General features: G+C 46.6%; 1 protein-coding gene across 2 annotated transcripts in view; it reads right to left on the bottom strand.

Annotated features, from left to right (window-relative positions):
- Positions 1-20,746, bottom strand: part of LOC135217984 (E3 ubiquitin-protein ligase RNF123-like) — a 245,262-nt gene that overhangs the window by 81,206 nt on the left and 143,310 nt on the right. For both annotated transcript variants that reach the window (XM_064254111.1, XM_064254112.1), the window contains exon 18: positions 9,362-9,524. In XM_064254111.1, the coding sequence (XP_064110181.1) occupies positions 9,362-9,524 (163 nt within the window). The remainder of the gene's footprint in view (positions 1-9,361; positions 9,525-20,746) is intronic.

The raw sequence follows: 20,746 nt of genomic DNA on the forward strand, positions 1-20,746 counted from the left end.
AAGCCGGAACATCGTCAAAAACCCAAAGAAAACCTTACTTTTTAATGCTTTGGGTGCATTCAAACTACGTAAATTGTATTCTTATTGCATTTTTCATTAAAAAATTCAAATATTGATTATTTTGCATTTTTGGTGTCATATTTCTTCTACCAGATCAGCATTGTACGTGTCGTAACCCTGGAAATAATTTCTCATGAATATAATTGAAAAGCACCTTAACCTTGGAACGCTGTAAGCCGAACAACCCGTCGTAACCCAGGGACTGCCTACACACACACACACACACACACACCACACACACACACACACACACACACACACACACACACACACACACACACATATATATATAATATATATATATATTATATATATATATATATATATATGATATATATATATATATATTTATATACAGGCAGTCCCCGGGTTACGACAGGGGTTCCCTTCTTGAGACGCGGCGTGAGCCGAAAATCGTCGTAAGCCGGAACATCATAAAAAATCCTAAGAAAAATGATATTGTTATGATACAATAAAAAGTTTCATACATACTTACCTGGCAGATATATACATAGCTATCGACTCCGTCGTCCCCGACAGAAATTCAAATTTCGCGGCACTCGCTACAGGTAGGTCAGGTGATCTAACCGCCCTGCTCTGGGTAGCAGGACTATAACTATTCCCGTTTTCTAATCAGATTCTCTCTTCACCTGTCTCCTGCGGGGAGGCTGGGTGGGTCTTCAATTGTATATATCTGCCAGGTAAGTATGTATGAAACTTTATTGTATCATAACAATATCATTTTCATACATTCAACTTACCTGTCAGATATATACATAGTTGATTGACACCCTTTGGTGGAGGGCAAGAGACAGCTAACTAACTGACTAGACAGGTAAACAACATATGTTTGTAGGTATAAATAAACCTTAGTTCCTACCTATTAGATGGAAGACTTCGTGGCTACTGCCCAGGAGTCTGCTTCATCTCAAGAGCCTTAGCGAGATAGTGATCTGTGGCCAAGAGTTCTTGCTGGTCTGTCGATGGGGTCTCATCCACTTACTCGGCAGAGCCTAACTGGCGTTTTGTGCAGGGGTGCTAATCCGCTTATATGACAACACGCCTTCTTTAAGGAGCACACAACCGATCCCGATCACCGTCCTAAAGTGTTAAGTTCTAAGATTGCTAAGAGTCATCCCCAAACCTCTTAGCAAACAACCACAAACTCGAAACTCATACATACAAAAATAAAAATTTTGTACCCCTCTAATAGTCCAGCTGTCACTCGATTTCCTAATGAAGCGAAGTGAAGGCCGCCAGTGCGACATCTGACACTCCCATGCACGGAGGAAAACACGAGAACACATCCGACAAGAGGGTTACGTACACACATTTAAGGATCGGTGCTCTCTCCTTTACCCAGAACCGTCCTGTGCTGACACAAACGGACCTAAAGAAAAACATTTCTCATACGTTACTCGCACATCTTTTAAATAATGATGCAAATACTGAGTTGCATCTCCAATAGGTTGCGTCCAAAATATTTTTAAGTGACATATTTCTCTGGAACGCAATTTGATGTCGCGATTGCCCTTACCTCATGAGCTCTTACTCTTAATAGATTAAAAGAGTCATCTGGGCAGTTCTTATGAGCCTCGTAATTACACTTCTAACAAAGAAGGCCAAAGCATTTTTAGACATAGGTCTCTTGGGGTCTTTTACACCGAGCACCAAAGACCATGCTGTGAGCCTCCCAACCGCTTCTTTCTGTCCAGATAGAATTTCAGTGCTCTAACTGGACAAAGTGATCTTTCTATTTCTCTGCCTACTAGGCTAGTAAGTCCTTTCACCTCGAAACTCCTAATAGGCCAGGGATTCGAAGGGTTCTCGTTTTTGGCAAGAAAAAGATCTGGAATGAACAAATCGCAGAATCTTCTTTGAAACCAACTCGTGACTCAAGGGCGTGCAACTCGCTGACCCTTTTAGCCGTAGCCAGAGATAGAAGAAAAATATACACTTTCTAGTGATACTCACGGAATGAAGCCGTATGAGGTGGTTCGAACTTTTTCCGAGGATAGAAATTTCAGAACCACAATCTAAGTTCCAGCTCGGAATCCTAGGCTCTACTGACTTGGACGTTTCAAAAGAGCGGATGAGATCGTGCAAATCTTTATTATTCGTCAAGTCTAAGCCTCTGTTTCTAAAGACTGACGAAAGCATACTTCTGTATCCTTTAATTGTTGGTACAGAGAGATGTGACTTTTCCCTCAGGAAAAGAAGGAAATCCGCAATTTCGGTTACAGAGGTATTGAAGAGGACAGCTTCTTCGACCTGCACCAGTTTCTGAAAAAAAACTTCCCACTTCGATTGGTACACTCGCCTAGTAGATGATCTGCGGGCTCTAGCAATTGCGCTTGCCGCCTTGCGAGAAAACCCTCTCGCTCTGCCCACAATCTTTCGATAGTCGAAAGGCAGTCAGAGCAAGAGCGGGTAGATTTTGATGGTACCTCTCGAAGTGGGGTTGTTTGAGCAGATCTTATCCTGTTTGGAAGAGATCTGGGGAAGTCCACTGTCCACTCCATCACCTCCGTGAACCAAATTCGGGATGGCCAATATGGGGCTATCAGAGTCATTCTGGTTCCCTTCGAGGCCACAAACTTTCTGACTACTTCCCCCAGAATCTTGAATGGGGGAAAAGCGTACACGTCTAGCCCTGACCAGTCCAGGAGAAAGGCTCTATAGCATAAGCCCTGGGATCCTCTACCAGGGCGCAAATGTGTCTATCCTTTTTGGAGAGAAACGTGGCGAATAGATCTATCTGTGGTTTCCCCCAAAGATACCAAAGGGTCTGACAGACTTCCGAGTGGAGGGTCCATTCTGTAGGAAGGACCTGGAACCTACTGCTCAGTTCTGTCCGCTCTCACGTTCTATCCCCTTGAACAAATCTCGTTAGAAGGACCACATTCCTTTGATTTGCCCAAATCAGCAGATCTCTTGCCAGTTCGTATAGGGCGAAAGAGTGAGTTTTCCTCCTTGCTTCTTGACATAAGCCAGAGCGGTCGTATTGTCGGAGTTTATCTGAATTACTTTGTCTCTGACTATCTGCTCGAAGCTCTTCAACACGAGGTGAATCGCAAAGAGCTCCTTGCAATTTATGTGCCATGACACCTGCTCTTCCGACCAGGTGCCTGACACTTCTTCGGACCCTAGAGTCGCACCCCAACCTGTCTCCGACGCGTCTGAGAACAATGTCAGGTTTGGGTTCCGAACTTCTAAGGATACTCCTCTGTTTTCTTCCAAGGGGGTCAACCACCACCTTAACTGTTGCTTTATTTCTAATGAGATCGGAAACGTGTCCGAGAGCTGCCTGTCTTCCAACTCCCAACTGCTTCTCAGGAAGTACTGAAGCGGACGGAGATGCAGTCTTCCTAGAGGAAAGAACTGTTCGAGCGAGGAAAGGGTCCCCAGAAGGCTCAACCATTCCCCTCGCTGAAGTACGCTCTTTCTCTAAGAAGTTCAATACTGTGGCACAGCCTTTCCTTACTCTCTCTTGAGAAGGAAATACTCGAAAACCCCAAGAATCCATCTGAATCCCCAGATAGACTACGTTCTGGCTGGGGACCATCTGGGATTTCTCGAGGTTCACGATTAATCCTAATGTCTTTGTCAAATCCAGGATTGTTGACAGGTCCTCCAGACACTGCTTTTGAGACCTGGCCCTGATGAGCCAGTCGTCCAGGTATAGGGAGACGTTTATCCCTTTCATGTGAAGGTGTTTTGACACATTTTTCATTAAGTCTGTGAAGACTTGGGGAGCCGTAGAAAGGCCGAAACACAGGGCCCTGAACTGAATAGATGCCTTCCCTCGAATATGAAACGAAGGTACTTCCTCGACGAATGGTGAATCGGGACGTGGAAATATGCGTCTTGAAGATCTAGAGACGCCATCCAATCTCCTTGACAGAGAGCTGCAAGTACTGAGCAGACGTTTCCATGCTGAACTTCTGTTGTTGTACGAATTTGTTCAGCGAACTTACATCCAGTACCGGTCTCCATCCCCCCGAGGCTTTCGCTACGAGAAACAAGCGATTGTAAAACCCCGGGGAGCTTTGATCCAGTACCAGCTCTATTGCTCTTTTGTCCCACATCTGCTCCACCATTTGACGAAGAGTTATCCACCAGAACAGGGTCCTTGTATCTGGCTGACAGTTCCCTCGGTGACGTTGTCAAGGGGGTCTGTCGTTGAATGGGATATAATAACCCTTCTTGATTACTGACATTGACCAAGGATCGGATCCTATGTCTTCCCATGCTCCCGCAAAGAATTGTAACCTGGCTCCTACAGGTGTCTGGAGGAAAGATTTCTCATTTTCCCTTCTTAAAGGACGGAAAGGCAGATCTTCCCCTTTTTTCAGTTGATTTCCTTCTGACGATGGATCTAGCCTGAGCGCCTCCTCGAAAGGGCTGCTGTTGTTGAGTTGGCTTAGATGCTTTCTTTCCTCACTAGCCACAGGTCTATTCTTCCTTGAGGATTGCCTTAAAAGATCCTGAGTGGCTTTCTCAGTTAGCGAATGGGCAATGTCTCTCACCAACTGCGAAGGAAATAAATGCTCAGAGAGAGGCGCATACAGCAAAGCGGATCTCTGCGAAGGAGAGACGGCCTTAGTGAGAAAGGCACTATGAACCGCTCTCTTCTTTAGTATTCCCGCACCGAAGAGGGAGCACACTTCCGCCGATCCATCTTGAACCGCCTTATCTATGCATGTAAGGATGCTATGCAAGGTTTCAGGGCTTAGTTGTTCTTTTTCATGGGACTTCTTAGCAATGACCCAAGGGACCAATCTAGGAAGTTAAATACTTCTAAGGTGTGAAAAAGTCCCTTGAGGAGATGGTCCATTTCCGAAAGACCCCATGTTGCTTTTGCTGAATTCAAGGCATGTCTCCTCGACGAGTCTACGAGACTGGAGAAATCCGACTCAGCTGAAACAGGCAGAGACAACCCCATGTTTTCTCCCGTTTCATACCATATGCCTCTCCTGCCCCTTAGTTTAGCGGGAGGCATGCAAAAGATCGTCCTTCCTAACTCCTTCTTAGTCTTGATCCAGGAGTCCAGAGATTGTAAGGCCCTTTTCATGGATATGGCCGGCTCATTTTCAGGAAAGACGAAGACTTGTGTGCCTTCGTACTTGAAAATAGAGAGCGAGGAGAAGGAGGAGCGGCTGGAGTTAATGCATCTCCATATTCTTCTAAGAGAAGAGCAGAAAGAACTTTATAATTCGAGAGCCCTTCTCTGTTAGTAACTTCGTCCTCTGAGACATCATCTAAATTAATAGGATCGGAAGGAGAAGGCTCCCTTCCCTCCTCTGTCTCCTCTCTAGATTTCTTCCTTTCCGAAGAAGAAGCACTTCTATAAGGAGATGGGCTAGGAGTAACTCTCTCCTTATGTTTATCATTAGGAGAGTCACGTATCACTGCTCTACGCCTGTTAGACTCCTGTCGGATGTCAAGCTCTTCAACGAGGAGAATGCGCCTGGCGTTTAGGCAGGAGTATCTCGCTGAGAATACTCCTGAGGCCTGGTGGTAGGAGTAACCTGTTTGGAATACTCCTGGCGCCTGACAGTCGTTAACACTCTTCGAATACTCCTGCCGTCTGGAAGGCGCATCTCGCTCCAAATACTCCTGGCGCTTGTTAGGAGTATTAAGCTCAGAATACTCCTGGCGCTTGGTAGGCGCATCGCGCTTCGAATACTCCTGGCGCCTGGTAGGAGTAAAAAGTCCAGAATACTCTTGGCGCCTGGGAGGAGTATCGAGGCCAGAGTAATCAAGGCGCTTGGCAGGAGTATCTCTTCCCGAATACTCCTGACCTACGGAAGGCGCATCTAGTTCCGAAATACTCCTGAGGCTTGGTAGGAGTATCGCTCATGGAATGCGCCTTTCGAATAGCAAGTATATTGCGCTTAGCGGGCGCTATACTCCTATCAGGAGTTCTCTCTTCTCCAATTGGCTCTTGTTGCTTGGATGAAGATCTGGGCCTAGAACGATCTACAGTAAAGTCAGGATCTTTGCGCCTACTTGGCGCCTGGCTCCTAGTTGGCGCCTGACGCTTGGTAGGAGTTACTTCCTTTCCCACATCTCGCCTGCCTAACGCACCGCTCCCCCAGAGATGGCCGCTTGTGCGACAACTCCCCTGGAGGGTTCGTCGCGCCCGACAGGAGATCGGTATTTGGATCTCTTAATCGGAAGCCTGTCATCCTTTTTAACGAGTAGGCTCCTTAGAAAGTACTCCTACCAAAGACGCTATTTGCTCCTGTACATTCATCAAAATTCTCCTGGTCGAAGGCTCATTCGAATCAGGAGAAGGAGATCTGGAAGGCGCTCGAGAGTCTTTTCCCTTCCAAGGATCTAAATCCTTTCTAGCTTTCTTGATTACCGAAGGCGCCTCCTCTTCAGAGAAGCGCTCGGGGCTAGAATTAAGCTCAGGTTCTTTCCAGTTCCTTTTAGCGGACATGAAAGCTTCGATTCCTTCCATCCTCTTTCTCGGAGAAGGCGAACTAGAAGATGAAAAGCACTCACGAAGGACGCTTTTTCTATAGCTGTCCCTGGCAGACTGAGATGTATACGATTCTGCCGAAGGGACGTCTGATCGTTGGGGATTCCCCACGACCCCCGTAAGGCTTTCGACTTTCCTTCTCCTCTGGGCCAGGGAGCTTGGAAGAGGTCTAGGCCTGGGAGCGTCGCAGGGACGACCAGACGCCCCCTCCACTACACTGGGGACACTAACATCACTCGAGAAACCACATTCACTTCTCTTACCTTCTAATGCTTCCATTTTCTCTTGCATTTTTTGAAGGGAAGCTCTGAGTTCCGCTATTTCTGAGGCGGAATCAGAGGGATAAACTTGTGAACGGGCTGAAACACAGAACGGGCATAATTAAGAGAAGAAGAAGAAGCTACACAACTACTAGACATTTTCCGGCTTTTGTAAGCCGCCTTCCTCTCTCTATCCTTCTCTAACTTCTTCAAGTAAGAAGTCAGATTCTTCCATTCTTGCGCACTCAATCTCTCACACTCGTTACACGTATTCTCAATTGAGCATTCAACCTTTCTACAACCACTGCATGTAGTGTGAGGATCTACCGAAGCTTTCGGAATCCTCACCTTACAGCCTTCATTCACACACACTCTGAAAGCTAACACTAGAATCAGACATATTCACGAAAATCCAAAGCAAAGTCCAAAAACCAGTCCACAATAGCGAATGCCAAACAACGATCCAAGTACGTCACCAAAATCAGCCGAAAGATGATCAAAAGCGTTGTGAAAAAAGAATTCCAGTCAGGAGGAAGTAACAACAATGTTGATACTACCGGCGACAGAGAGAATCTGATTAGAAAACGGGAATAGTTCCTAGTCCTGCTACCCAGAGCAGGGCGGTAGATCACCTGACCTACCTGTAGCGAGTGCCGCGAAATTTGAATTTCTGTCGGGGACGACGGAGTCGATAGCTATGTATATATCTGACAGGTAAGTTGAATGTATGAAACCTTACTTTTAATGCTATTGGTGCATTGAAAACTCTGTAAACTGCATTCTTATTACATTTTTCATAAAAAAACCCTTCAAATATTGATTATTTTGCAATTTTGGTGTCATATTTCATATGCCAGATGAGTGTTGTAGGCGTCGTAACCCTGGAAATAATGTCCGATGAATATAATTGAGAAGCGCCTTAAGCTCTGAACGTCATAACCCAAACCCGTCGTAACCCGGGGACTGTATATGTATATATATGTAGTATATAATAATATATATATAATAATATATATAATATATATATATTATATTATATCTATATATATATATACTACTATTATAGTATATATACCATATATATATATGTACATATATATAACTATATATATCATATACTATATAGTAACGATATATATATCATATCATATATATATATATATATATACATATATATAATATATATCATATATTATTATACTATATATATTATATTATACATAATATATAAGTATTATATTATATATATATATATATATATATTATACAATAATATATTTATAATATATATAATAAATAGTTATATAATATTATATTACTAATTTTTTAAAATTAGTAAGATTAAATAATAATAAAATAATAATATTACAATATTTATGCATTTCAATAGTAAATTATTTTTCATAAATTAAAGAACAGAATTCATTTGCAACATAACTACAGTAATTGTTTACTATCATATGATGGCTGAAATGCGATTCGGTTGTTCTTAGCAAAACAGCCGTTTCCCCTTTGGTTGTAGGCTACTATTAATACTTTTATCATTATCTTCAACATTTTTAACTTAATTAACTAGAATATGGGATAAAGAGATGGAGGAATAGAGGTCAGTACATGAGATACATGATAAAATCACCAATATATACAGTAATTTTTTGTTGTTATTTTACTCAAGTATTTTCCATGATTATCTTACAGATAAATGAAATTTATGGTTACTGGTTTTGATTAATTTGCATTGCTTTCAAATAAAAAAATTATACTAAAGCTTTTACTGTCCTGCAGTTTATAATTCATATTAACAATACAGCTATATCTTACTTTATGGGTAGTGGTTGTTTATATAAATACATGGTTCATAAAAGCTTTATCACAAACAAGAAAATGAAACAGTACTATGAAAGAAAAGGATTATGCTTACATATAAAGGGTAATAATTACTATAGTTGCTAGAAGATGGCTCTTAGGGTTTTGGGATGGCTTAGGATGCATTTCTATTTGAAATGATTTTTAATTGTTTTAGAATGTTAATCTACGGTAAATTTCTGTTAGAACTATCAAATTAGGTAGTGAACTGTTAAAATAAGCAGTTATAAGCATTTACAGTAGTTTAAAGGATTACCAGGTATATTTATACCTGGACTTTATAGCACAAACATGCATTCATAGATATATATACAATGAAATATTGGAGTTTTTATTAAGGTGGGGTTGGCTCGCACGCTTTAATCCGTTATCTCGGTGAGCTACTGTACTAAGGTATTTTTGAAGCTTCATCACTATATCCAAAAAGTGAAAATCCTTAAAGTAGAAAATTCCATATATCCCTCCTGGAGCTGACTGGAAAATTGAAGAGGTACTGAGCTACGTCAGTTTTATTTTATCTTGTTTATTTTATTTCTTGGGGGGAGGATGATTCGCATACCAATGGAATAATATCACCCCTTTCTTCAATTGTCAAACTTTCATAAACCTGTCACCCATCACAACCAATATGAAAACAATTGCACTAACAAATATATTTTTACGACTGTAATAAAATAAACCTTACCTCTCTCTCGGCATATTTTCTAAGGCAGTGAGGGTTGTTTTGTTACAAACAAAACCAGCTAAGGCTTGAATGAGCGAGTCTTTACTGTCCGCGTAAACAATTCGTTGATCACAGAAATGCAAGGCAAGGAATTCTCCCACCTCTATCAAGAGACTATGACACTCTGAAAATATAATGTTTGTTGTGTGAAACTACACTATTACATATTTCACTCTGGAGCCAAAACTTTGTAAATATCTTAAAACATCAAATTTACCACACACCAATAACCTTACATAGGCGAGGCTTACATCCACCTCAAAAGTATGTACACTCAAACACTCTTTTCTTATTGATTTCCAGTTTAAAATGATTTACTGTTTATGCAATGATTCATTTGTTAATATTTTGTATTTATTTTCATTGTTTATAACTTGCTAATAGAGGTAGACCTTCACTAATCTAACACCATTATGACCTGAGAAGTCCTGATTTAGTGAAAAAGTTGAGGTACAGAAGGATTACGTACTTCTGAATAATAATTAAGCACTGCATCACATTTTATATACTACATACTATCACAAACATTATATTGTCATGTAATTCTTAACTTTATGTAAGGTTTGACCAACACTTTTCCCCAAAACATCATTTAAACCTATATTAACAAATTACTTTGTGTGAATCATAGTCCAGTGATTTAATGCTTGCACTGTGGTCTGGATATAGATCATGTCGGCACACACGCACACACATACACTGTCAGTTTCACAGCACTAATTACACTTCCTTTATTCAATGAACCCATAACTGGAAACAAAGAGTGACCTTCTGTGTGTTAATAAGAAAGAGTAAGGTAGCACTAATAGGTAAACAGATCTTGTGCAAACAAAAAAATAAATTAAAAAAAGCTTCCTGTACCCCAAAAAATTTGAAATTGCCATAGAATTACTGAAGAAACCAGATTACATATTGGTGTATTAGTGAAGGTATACTTGTAAATATTATTTAACCTATTCAATTGCTATTTAACACATCATTTTGATTTCCTTTTTCTATTTTCACTTTTTTTTGCTGTGTAAGATGGCAACTTGTGGGTTTGTACAAGACTATCAGGGCTCAATACTAAGTAAACACAAATGATCATCATTTTTCAGTCATTTACTTCAAAACACTCAGATTTCACATATACAAAAGCACTGTCTCAACAAATTCCTTCATATGCCTTATATTTCCTTGTACAAGACAACCTTTAGATAAGAGGAAGTAAAAAATTATGATAAACTTTCATATCTGTAGTACAGTACAAGATGACTGCTAAATTGCAATACCATCCATGTATAGGCAAGCTTTTGCAACAACAGGTATCTTTTGAAATATCACAATTTTTGAAAGTAAATTGTATTTTTCCTCCTAACTATACAAACCTGAGGTCCTTTACATAAGGAATTACTTTTCAGCACCAGCTGGACCAGTCGTAAGATTTACTAACAAGGTAGTTCAGCAGTAACTGCTTGTCCGATGGTCGGGAGTCCCGCCCGACTGAAGGTAAACATATCACTTTGCTTTAGGCCCAGGAACAGAGTGAGGGGTGGCATGAGGTGGGACTATATGTAACGGACCTCAGGTTTGTGTAGTTAGGAAAAATACAATTTACTTTCAAAAATTGTGATTTGTTCCGACACATTATACAAACCCTCGGTCCTTTACATAAGGAAGACTCACTTATTGGTGGGAGGAATCTGAGTTATGAACAGACTGGTGTTCGCCCAACCTAGGTTCCCTCCCTGATTGTAAGAGCAAAGGGGGGGAACCTAGCCTCTGTCCAACTGATCGGAGTGAGAACTGCAGGATCAGTGACCAGACCTCTGGACTAATTCATAGGAGGGAGGCAAACGTACCTCTTATTAATAGCAAGCAAGAACTTATGTCTTAAGTAAGAAGCCAAATATAAAGTTTTGGGTTTGTTTCTTACTGCTGTCCGCTTCCCCCCTTGCTAGGGAAGGGATGGATAAACGCTTCTATCCCTAATGAAAGGGATAGAATGAAGCTCGGTTACTTAGCTTACCTGCACCGTCGTCCTGTCCAGCATGTGACGACCACTACCCTCTGCCCGCAGGGAGAGGGAAGAAAAGAGAAGGAAGAGGAGGCAGTCACATACTCATTCATTCTCCATTCATGCGATATCACAAGGACGAGATGCAACCTTGTCTGTTCAGGAGCTGGGTAAGCTACACAACTTGTTGAGCAGCCACCACGGGTCCCAAGGAAAAAGTGTCCAAAGACTTATGGGCAATATCCTGAAGGTAGAAGGAGGTGAAGGTGGTCTGGTTGGACCACCCCTGCCTGCAGCACCTGTGTGACGGACAAGTTCTTGCGGAATGCAAGGGTTGGACCAATACCTCTAACTTCGTGGGCTCTCGGACGAAAGGTAATGGTGTCGGCACTCCTCTCGAAGTCGTACGCTTTCCTGATCACCTCGCGAACCCAGAAAGAAACAGTGTTCTTGGACACTTCTTTCTAGGGAGGGGATTGTGAAGGACTCGAACCTGGCGTCAGGGACCGAAGGGTTCTGAGTCTTCGCTACAAAATCTGAAACGAAATCAAGTGTAACTGATCCCCATCACCTCAAGTGTTTGACATCAAAGGAAAGACCACGAAGTTCTACTACTCTCTTTGCCAATGCCAGGGCCAGCAGAAAGACATTCTTGAGGGTCAGATCCCTGTATGATGACTCCTGGAGAGGCTCGTAGGGTCTACGAGTCAAACTCCTCAAGACAAGAGTCACATCCCACCCTGGGGGCCTGAGTTCCCTGGGTGGGCAAGACCTCTTGAAGCTCCTAGGAGAGATATTTTCAGTGAGGAAAAAATATCAACTCCTTGCAGCTTAAGGACTAGGGCCAGGGCAGCTCTGTATCCTTTAACTGCAGAGACAGAGAGAAGCTTCTCTCGGCTAAGAAAGATGAGGAAATCCGCTACCTGCTGGAGAGTGGCTCTGAGCGGAGAGACCCCCCGTCTACGACACCAACCCCAAAAGACAGACCACTGTCTGCAGAGGACTGTCTGAGGTAACCAGCCATCTCCGTTACTGCTCAGTGAGAAAAGCCTCTTGCTCGCAAGAGATGGTGGATAACCGCCAGCCGTGAAGACACAGGGAATGTACTGGCTGGTGGTACCATTCTACATGTGGTTGACACAGCAGGTTGTGCTATGGGGGAATCTCTAACAGTGCCTCCGAGAGAAGAGCCAGCAGGTCCAGATACCAGGCTACCAGAATCATCCGAAGATTGCTGGTGACCAGCACCCTGCTGATCACCTTGCGAATCAGGCAGAACAGGGGAAAGGCGTAGACTATGAGGTTGTCCCTGGGATGTTGGAACGCGTCCTCTGCAGCTGCCCATGGGTACGGCACAACTAAGAAGAAAACCTGAAGTTTTCTGTTGTGCCAGGTGGCAAACAGATCCACTACTGGACGCCCCCACGTCTGAGTGAAGAGATCATTCTGTCCCAATCACCTGATTCTGGTGGCTGAGCTTGTCTGCCACTACATTCCTCTTGCCTAAAATATATCTGGCTGACAGCTCTACCGAGTGAGCTATGGCCCACTCATGCACCTACATTGTCAACTGGTGTAACAGGAGGGACACGAGGCCCCCTTTTGTTGATGTATGCCACTACCATGGTGTTGTCGCTCATCAACACCACCGAGTGTCCCATCAGTAGTCCCTGGAATTCTTGGAGCACAAGAAACGCTGCCTTGAGTTCCAGCAGGTAATATGAAGGTGTCTGTTTTGATGGTTCCACACTCCTGCAACCATCAACTTTTCCAGGTGTGCGTCCCAACCCTCGGTCGATGCGTCTGAGAACAGAAGCATCTCCGGAGGGGGAGTGCGCAGGGGCACTCCTATTAAGAGGTTCCTGTCGTCTACCACCAGGCCAGCTCCTCCCTTACTTCCTCCGTGAGAGGAAACAGGAAGAACTGTGGATCCCATGCCTGTGACCAGCACTCCTTTAGTGTCCATTGAAGAGACCGCAGGTGAAGACGCCCGTGAGGGACTAGCTTCTCTAGTGACAACAGGTGACCAATCACGACTTGCCACTGCTGAGTTGACGACAGGAACCGATGGGCTGCCTCCCTGAACCTGCTGATCCGTGAGTCTGCGGGGAAGACTCGTGCTGCTACTGTACCAATCAGCAAGCCCAGGTACTTTATCCTCTGCTTGGGTTAGAGATCTGACTTCTCAAAATTTACCACAATCCCCAGATCGCGGCAGAAGTCGAGAAGTCGATCTCTGTCCTGTAGCAACTGCGAGCAGGAGCTCACCAGGACCAGCCAATCGTCGAGATACCTCATCAGATGTATCCCAACTGAATGGGCCCAAGCCGACACCAGAGTGAACTCTCGCATGAACACCTGTAGGGCGGTTGAGGGACCGAAACAAAGTGCCTTGAATTGGTACACTGTCCCACTGAGGATAAAATGGAGGAACTTTCTAGAGGACTGGTGGATGGGTATTTAAAAATACGCATCCTTCAGGTCCACCAAAAGCAGGAAATCATTCTCCCTGATGGAACCGACCACTGAACGTGCCATTAAAGTTAAGTATATCTTAGTTTTACCAGACCACTGAGCTGATTAACAGCTCTCCTGGGGCTGGCCCAAAGGATTAGATATATTTACGTGACTAGGAACCAACTGGTTACCTAGCAATGGGACCTACAGCTTATTGTGGGATCCAAACCACATTGAATCGAGAAATGAATTTCTATCACCAGAAATAAATTTCTATCACCAGAAATAAATTCCTCTGGTTCTGCGCTGGCTGAGCCAAGAATTGACCTTTGGACCACCAGATTGGAAGCCAAGCAAGAAATGCACTCGGCCAACGTGGAACTGAGCGTGCTGTTTCCATCGTGAACCGATTCTGGTGAACGAAACCGTTCAAGGAAGAGAGATCTATCACCGGTCTCCAACCCCTAAAGACTTCTCCACCAGGAAAAGTTGGCTGTAGAAACCCCGTGACTGATCTCGCACGATCTCCACAGCTCCTTTGCTCAGCATGATTTTCACTTCTTGTGTCAGTGCTACATCCCTGGCAGAACTGGGGACGTACGTCTGAAGGTGGACCGGGTGTGAGGTGAGGGGTGGCCTAGACTCGAAGGGCAGTAGGTATCCCTCCTGAAGACATCCACTACCCAAGTCTTGGCTTCGTAGCGCTGCCAAGTTGCCCAATGGCTGGCCAGGCAACCCCCACTTCCAGCAGCAGTTAAGGAGGGACCACTGATCCAGCCAGGAGATGGCCTGGAAAACTGCCATGGCAGTGGATTCCAGGGTCGATGCCTCTTGCTGCGAGAACCAGAGGTTCTCCAACTGCAGGTGTTGAAGAGGCTCTCCTGGAGTTAGACGCGCTAGCTCCGGATCAACCTGCTTGGTCGGCAACGGGTCTGCTGGAGGCACATAAAAACGCTGCTAACGAGTCAGAGGTGGGAGAAGCAGCTTGTCCCACCTGCAGGCCCTTAGTGAGGCCTCTTGTCCGGAGACAAGGGCGTTCACCTGGTCCAGCACTCTGTCATCCTAGGAAGATCGGGGTAGCCCCACCGTCGCACTGGGTTCCTTCTTAGGACCCCAGAACGACTCTAACCTCGATGGACGGTCAGAGGGAGCAACCACCGATCCTTCCCCAAGGTCGTTGTGCTGACGAATCAGCGCAGTGACCTCTGCAAAGGACCTCTGTATCTCGGGGGTGATTGCGTCCTGAGGCGATGGACAGTCAGATCCATCCAGGCCGATCACTTCCCGAGACACTCCTCCTTCAGGAGGAAGAACTTCGTCAGACCCCTTGTGGTCTCCTCCAACCACTTTAGCGTACGATCTGTTTGGTCCTAAGACCGAACCAGGCTTGTAGGCTCTTGTGGCCGGACCATAAGGAGCGCACTCCTTACGGTCACTCCTGTTCACCTCGCTCCTCCCGGTATAGCCCGAGGAGGTTGAAGGGACAGGTGAGGAAGACCTGATGCTCCTACCCTGCCTACCAGCAGAGCCGGTAGGTTGGGAGGACTGCAGGCGATTGCCAACCCGCAATGGCAATCGAGCTGCAGGTCTGGACCAGCGGTCTCCCTACGGAGAAACGCTGCATCCCACCCTAAGCGGACAGACGACCTTGAGTACAATGTCGCCCTCTCTTCTCTGCACTCGACAGATCGAACGAAGAGGTGGAGGGAGACACGTCCCCCGAAGGGGAGAGAGCCATACGCGGGAGCTGACGAGGAGGGAGAAAAGAAGATGACGTATCCGTCACCAAAGGTGTCAAGGGAGAGCTTTCCAACGACACCTTGGCGGCCCTACGCGGCTTTTCCTCTTCTCGTACAGCTCCCACTGCTCCTCCGACCAAGAGACACAAACAACTCAAGTTAAATCCTGAAAGCATTCGCGCCCTCGGCAACTTGTACGCAGAGGATGAGGGTCCACAACTCACTGGACCTTTCAGCCTCCCACTCCAGGGCACACTCTCCGGTTGGATGGGGGGCACGAGGGCTTCTCCAATTCGTGGAACTTCATGATTGATCTAGCGATGCAATACCACAAAATAAACAAACAAACAAATAAGAGTAGCACTTACAGTCAATCACATTCTAAAAAAACAGGTTGAAAGGCAAGTAAGCTTGAAAACAATCTCACCACAGAGGCAGGCAGAGGGGCGAACACGTCTTCACCCAACGGCGGTGGAAAGCAAAGTGGTATGTTTACCTCCAGTCGGGCGGGACTCTCAACCATCAGACAAGCAGTTACTGCCGAACTACCTTGTTAGTAAATCTTACGACCGGTCCAGCTGGCACTGAATAGTAATTCCTTATGTAAAGGACCGAGGGTTTGCATGACGTGTCGGAACAAATTTTTTATGTAAGAATATACTATTAAAAATAACAATTTGTCGAAAATTGTATTTTTCCTAACTATACAAACCTGAGGTCCTTTAACAATAGGAAGGTACTTAGAGGCAGCTGAACCGTAAGCTTCAAACAAGGGGGTTCAGTAGTTAACTACTTGTCCGCCAGTTGGCGGTCAGCTTGACTGCGAGGAGAGGAGTCACTTTGCTTTAGGCCTAGGAAACGCAGAGTGAGGGGTGGCATGAGGTGGGACTATGTGTAAAGGACCTCAGGTTTGTATAGTTAGGAAAATACAATTTTCGACAAATTGTTATGTTCCAATATGTATACAAACCCTCGGTCCTTTAACAATAGGAAGACTCACTTATTGGTGGGTGGAATCCGAGTCTTATAAACAGACTGGTGTTCGTCCGACCTTGGTTCCCTCCCTGGTCGTAAGAGGGATCCTAGCCTCTGCCCAACTGATCGGGGTGTGCACCGCAGAATCAGTGGTCAGACTTCTGGACCAAATTTATAAGAGGGAGGCAAGTGTACCTCTTATAAATAGCAAAAACACAAGAACTAGTTCCTACTTCAAGAGCCAAAATGAAGTCATGGGTTTGTCTCTTGTTGACTTCCACTTCCCCCCTTGTTGGGGAGTGGTGGATAAACACTCCTATCCCTACTGAAAGGGATAGGATGGAGCTCAGTCGTGTAGCTTACCTGCATCTGCTTCCTGTCCAGCGTAGTGACGACCGCAGCCCTCTGCCCACAGGTAAAGGAGGAAGAGCGAAGGAGGAAGAGAAGCCAGTCACACTCTCTTTCACTCATCCATTCATGCAGTCACACAAGGATGCGATGCTGTTCTGTCTGCTCGGGTGCTGGGTAGGCTACACAACTTGTTGAGCAGCCACCATGGGTCCCAAGGAAAAGGTGTCCAAGGACCTGTGGGTAATACCCCGAAGGTAGAAGGAAGTAAAGGTGGTCTGGTTGGCCCAAACCCCTGCCTTCAGAACCTGCGCCATGGAGAAGTTCTTGCAGAACACAAGGGTTGGACCAATACCTCTGACTTCGTGAGCTCTCAGAAGAAGGGTATGGGTGTCACCACTACCATCCACGTTGTACGCCCTCCTGATCACCTTACACAGCCAGAAAGAAAGTGTGTTCTTTGGAAACCTCTTTCTTGGTAACCCCGGTGCTAACGAAGAGGCGTCGGCACTCAGGCCTGAGGTGCCGAGTTCTCTTCAGATAGCGCCGTAGCCCCCTCACAGGACAAAGCAGCATCTCATCCGCATCATTATCAGTGAAGTCCTTCAGGGAGGGGATCGTGAAAGATTCGAACCGGTCGTCAGGGACCGAAGGATTCTGACTCTTCGCTACGAAGTTCGGGACGAAATCGAGCGTCACAGATCCCCATCCCCTGGAATGCTCAACATCGAAGGAAAGACCATGAAGTTCCCCTACTCTCTTCGCCGATGCCAAGGCCAGCAGGAAGACCGAAGAGGGTCTTGAGGGTTAGATCCCTGTCTGACAACTCTCGGAGTGGCTCGAAGGGTCTTCGAGTCAAACTCCTAAGGACGAGAGTCACATCCCATCCCGGGGCCTGAGTTCCCTGGGTGGGCAAGACCTCTTGAAGCTCTTCATAAGGCGGGAGATCTCGAAGGAGGAGGAGATATCCACTCCTCGCAGTTTAAGGACTAGGGCCAGGGTGGCTCTGTATCCCTTAACTGCGGAGACGGAGAGGAGCTTCTCTCGGCGAAGGGAAACGAGGAAATCCGCTACCTGCTGAATAGTGGCTCTAAGAGGAGAGAAAACCTGTCCACGACACCAACCACAGAAGACGGACCACTTTCCCTGGTATACCCAGCCATCTCTGTTGCTGCGCTGCAAGAAAAGCCTCTAGCTTGCAAGAGATGGTGGATAACAGCCAGCTGTGAAGACACAGGGACCGAACTGACCGGTGGTACTGTTCTATGTGTGGCTGGCACAGGAGGTTGTGCCAGGGGGGAATATCTCTCAGTGCTTCGGAGAGCAGAGCCAGCAGGTCCGGCTACCAAACGGCCTGAGGCCATTTGGGTGCCACCAGGATTATCCGAAGATTCGCGGTAACCGGCACCCTGCTGATCACCTTGCGAATCAGACAGAACGGGGGAAAGGCGTACACGAAGAGGTTGTCCCACGGGTGTTGAAGTGTCTCCTCTGCAGCTGCCCATGGGTTCGGCACAGCCGAGTAGAAAACCTGGAGTTTTCTGTTGTGCCGGGTGGCATGTCCGCCACCACATTCCTCTTGCCTGGAATGAAGCGGGCTGACAGCTCTACCGAGTGTGCCTCGGCCCACTCATGCACCTGCAACGTTAACTGATGCAACAGGAGGGACACTAGGCCACCCCTGTTTGTTGATGTACGCCACTACCGTGGTGTTGTCGCTTATCAACACCACTGAGTGTCCCACCAGACGATCTTGAAACTCTTGGAGAGTGAGAAACACTGCCTTGAGCTCCAGGACGTTGATGTGAAGGTGCTTGTCGCGATGGTACCACACACCCGCAGCCCGTAACCCCTCTAGGTGTGCGCCCCATCCCTCGGTCGATGCGTCTGAGAACAGCAACATCTCCGTGGGGAGGGAGTACAAAGAGGCACTCCTCTTACGAGGTTCCCGTCGTCCAGCCACCAGGCTAGGTCCTGCCTCACCTCCTTCGTGAGACACACGGGGAAGAAAGGTGGATCTCTTGCCTGTGACCAACACTCCATTGGTCTCCATTGAAGAGACTGCAGGTGAAGACGCCCGTGAGGGACTAGCTTCTCGAGAGACAGGTGACCAATCACGACCTGCCACTGCTGAGCTGGCTGCTCCTGTAGGGACAGGAACTGTCTTGCAGCCTCCCTGAACCTGCTGATCCGCGAATCTGCAGGGAAGACTCGCCCTGCTACCGTATTGATCAGCATGCCCAGGTACTTCATCCTCTGCTTGGGCTCGAGATCTGACTTCTCGTAATTCACTACGATCCCCAGATTACGGCAGAATTCGAGGAGTCAATCTCTGTCCTGTAGCAACTGTGAGCCGGTCCTCGCCAGGACTAACCAATCATTGAGATACCTCAGAAGACTATCCCTACCGAGTGGGCCCAAGCCGACACCAGCGTGAACACTCACGTGAACCTGTGGGGCGGTTGAGAGACCGAAACAAAGTGCCCTGAATTGGTACATCGTTCCGTCGAGGATGAAGCGGAGGTACTTCCTGGAGGATTGATGGATGGGTATCTGGAACTACGCGTCCTTCAGATCCACAGGAAGCATGAAGTCATCCATCAAAAAAGCACGAAGTCATTCTCCCTGATGGAATCGAGTACTGACCGTGCTGTTTCCATCGTGAACCGAGCCTGGCAAACGAAACAGTTCAAAGGAGAGAGATCTATCACTGGGCGCCAGCCCCCCGAGGACTAATCCACCAGGAAAAGTAGACTCTAGAAGCCCGGCAACTGATACCATACGATCTCCACAGCTTGTTTCCTCAGCATGGCTTCTACTTCCTGCTGAAGCGCCACGTCCTTGGCCGAACCAGGAACGTATGCCTGATGATGGACAGGGTTGGAGGTGAGGGGTGGCCGAGGCTCGAAGGGTAGCAAATATCCCTCCCGAAGGACGTTCACTATCCAGGTCTCCGCTCCGTAGCGCTGCCATGTTGCCCAATGGCTCACTAGGCACCCCCTCTAGCGTTTCCCTCCTCTCTTCGACTTCTTCCCAGTTCCTCCTCGAGAGAAGGAGGAATGGGAGGAGGGCTGGTTACGGTCACTCCTTACAGTCGAAGTCGAAGGCAGAGTCTTTCCTCTCGGCTTCGAAGAAGCGATCGTCTTAGCCGCAGAGGAAGCGCTAGCTAAACTCTTGGGCTTAGCCACAGTCGTTCGAGGTTGCCCAGCCACCTTTGAGACTGCCTGGTGGACTAAACGGTCACTATCGTCAGTGCGCCATTGTTCCACCGCAGCGTCCACCATCTCTCTGGGGAAGAGAGAGGAGGAACTCCGCACCGGCCCGTTGCGAAGACCCAAGGCCGCCTCTCGCCAAGCCGTCCTGGTCACTCAAGTGAGGACAGCGTCTCTATGCCTCATTACCAGGTTGGCCCACAGATTAGCCATCTGGTGGGCCAGATAGGAGATAGCCCTACCTCCAAACTGGCACAGTCTCACGAAAGCCGGGTCCCCTTCAGGAGTGATGTTTCCCTAGGGGGCCACGGCTTTAGAAACTGTGAGGGACCACAGGTCTACCCATGAGACTGCTTGAAATACTGCCATAGCGGTAGATTCTAAGGCAAGTGCCTCTTGCTGCGAGAACCAGAGGTTCTCCAACAGGAGCTGCTGCAGAGACACCCCCGGAGTTAGCCTAGCTAGCTCCGGGTTAACCTGTTTGGGCGGCAGAGGGTCCTCTGATGGCACGTAAAAATGCCTCTGTCGCAGTAGAGGTGGAGGAAGGAGCTTGGACGACCTGCCGGACCGAAGCGAACCCTCCTGTCCGGAGACGAGTGCGTCCACCTGGCTCAGCACA

The sequence above is a fragment of the Macrobrachium nipponense genome, chromosome 9 (assembly GCF_015104395.2).
Source record: "Macrobrachium nipponense isolate FS-2020 chromosome 9, ASM1510439v2, whole genome shotgun sequence".
In the NCBI taxonomy this organism is placed as follows: Eukaryota; Metazoa; Arthropoda; class Malacostraca; order Decapoda; family Palaemonidae; genus Macrobrachium; species Macrobrachium nipponense.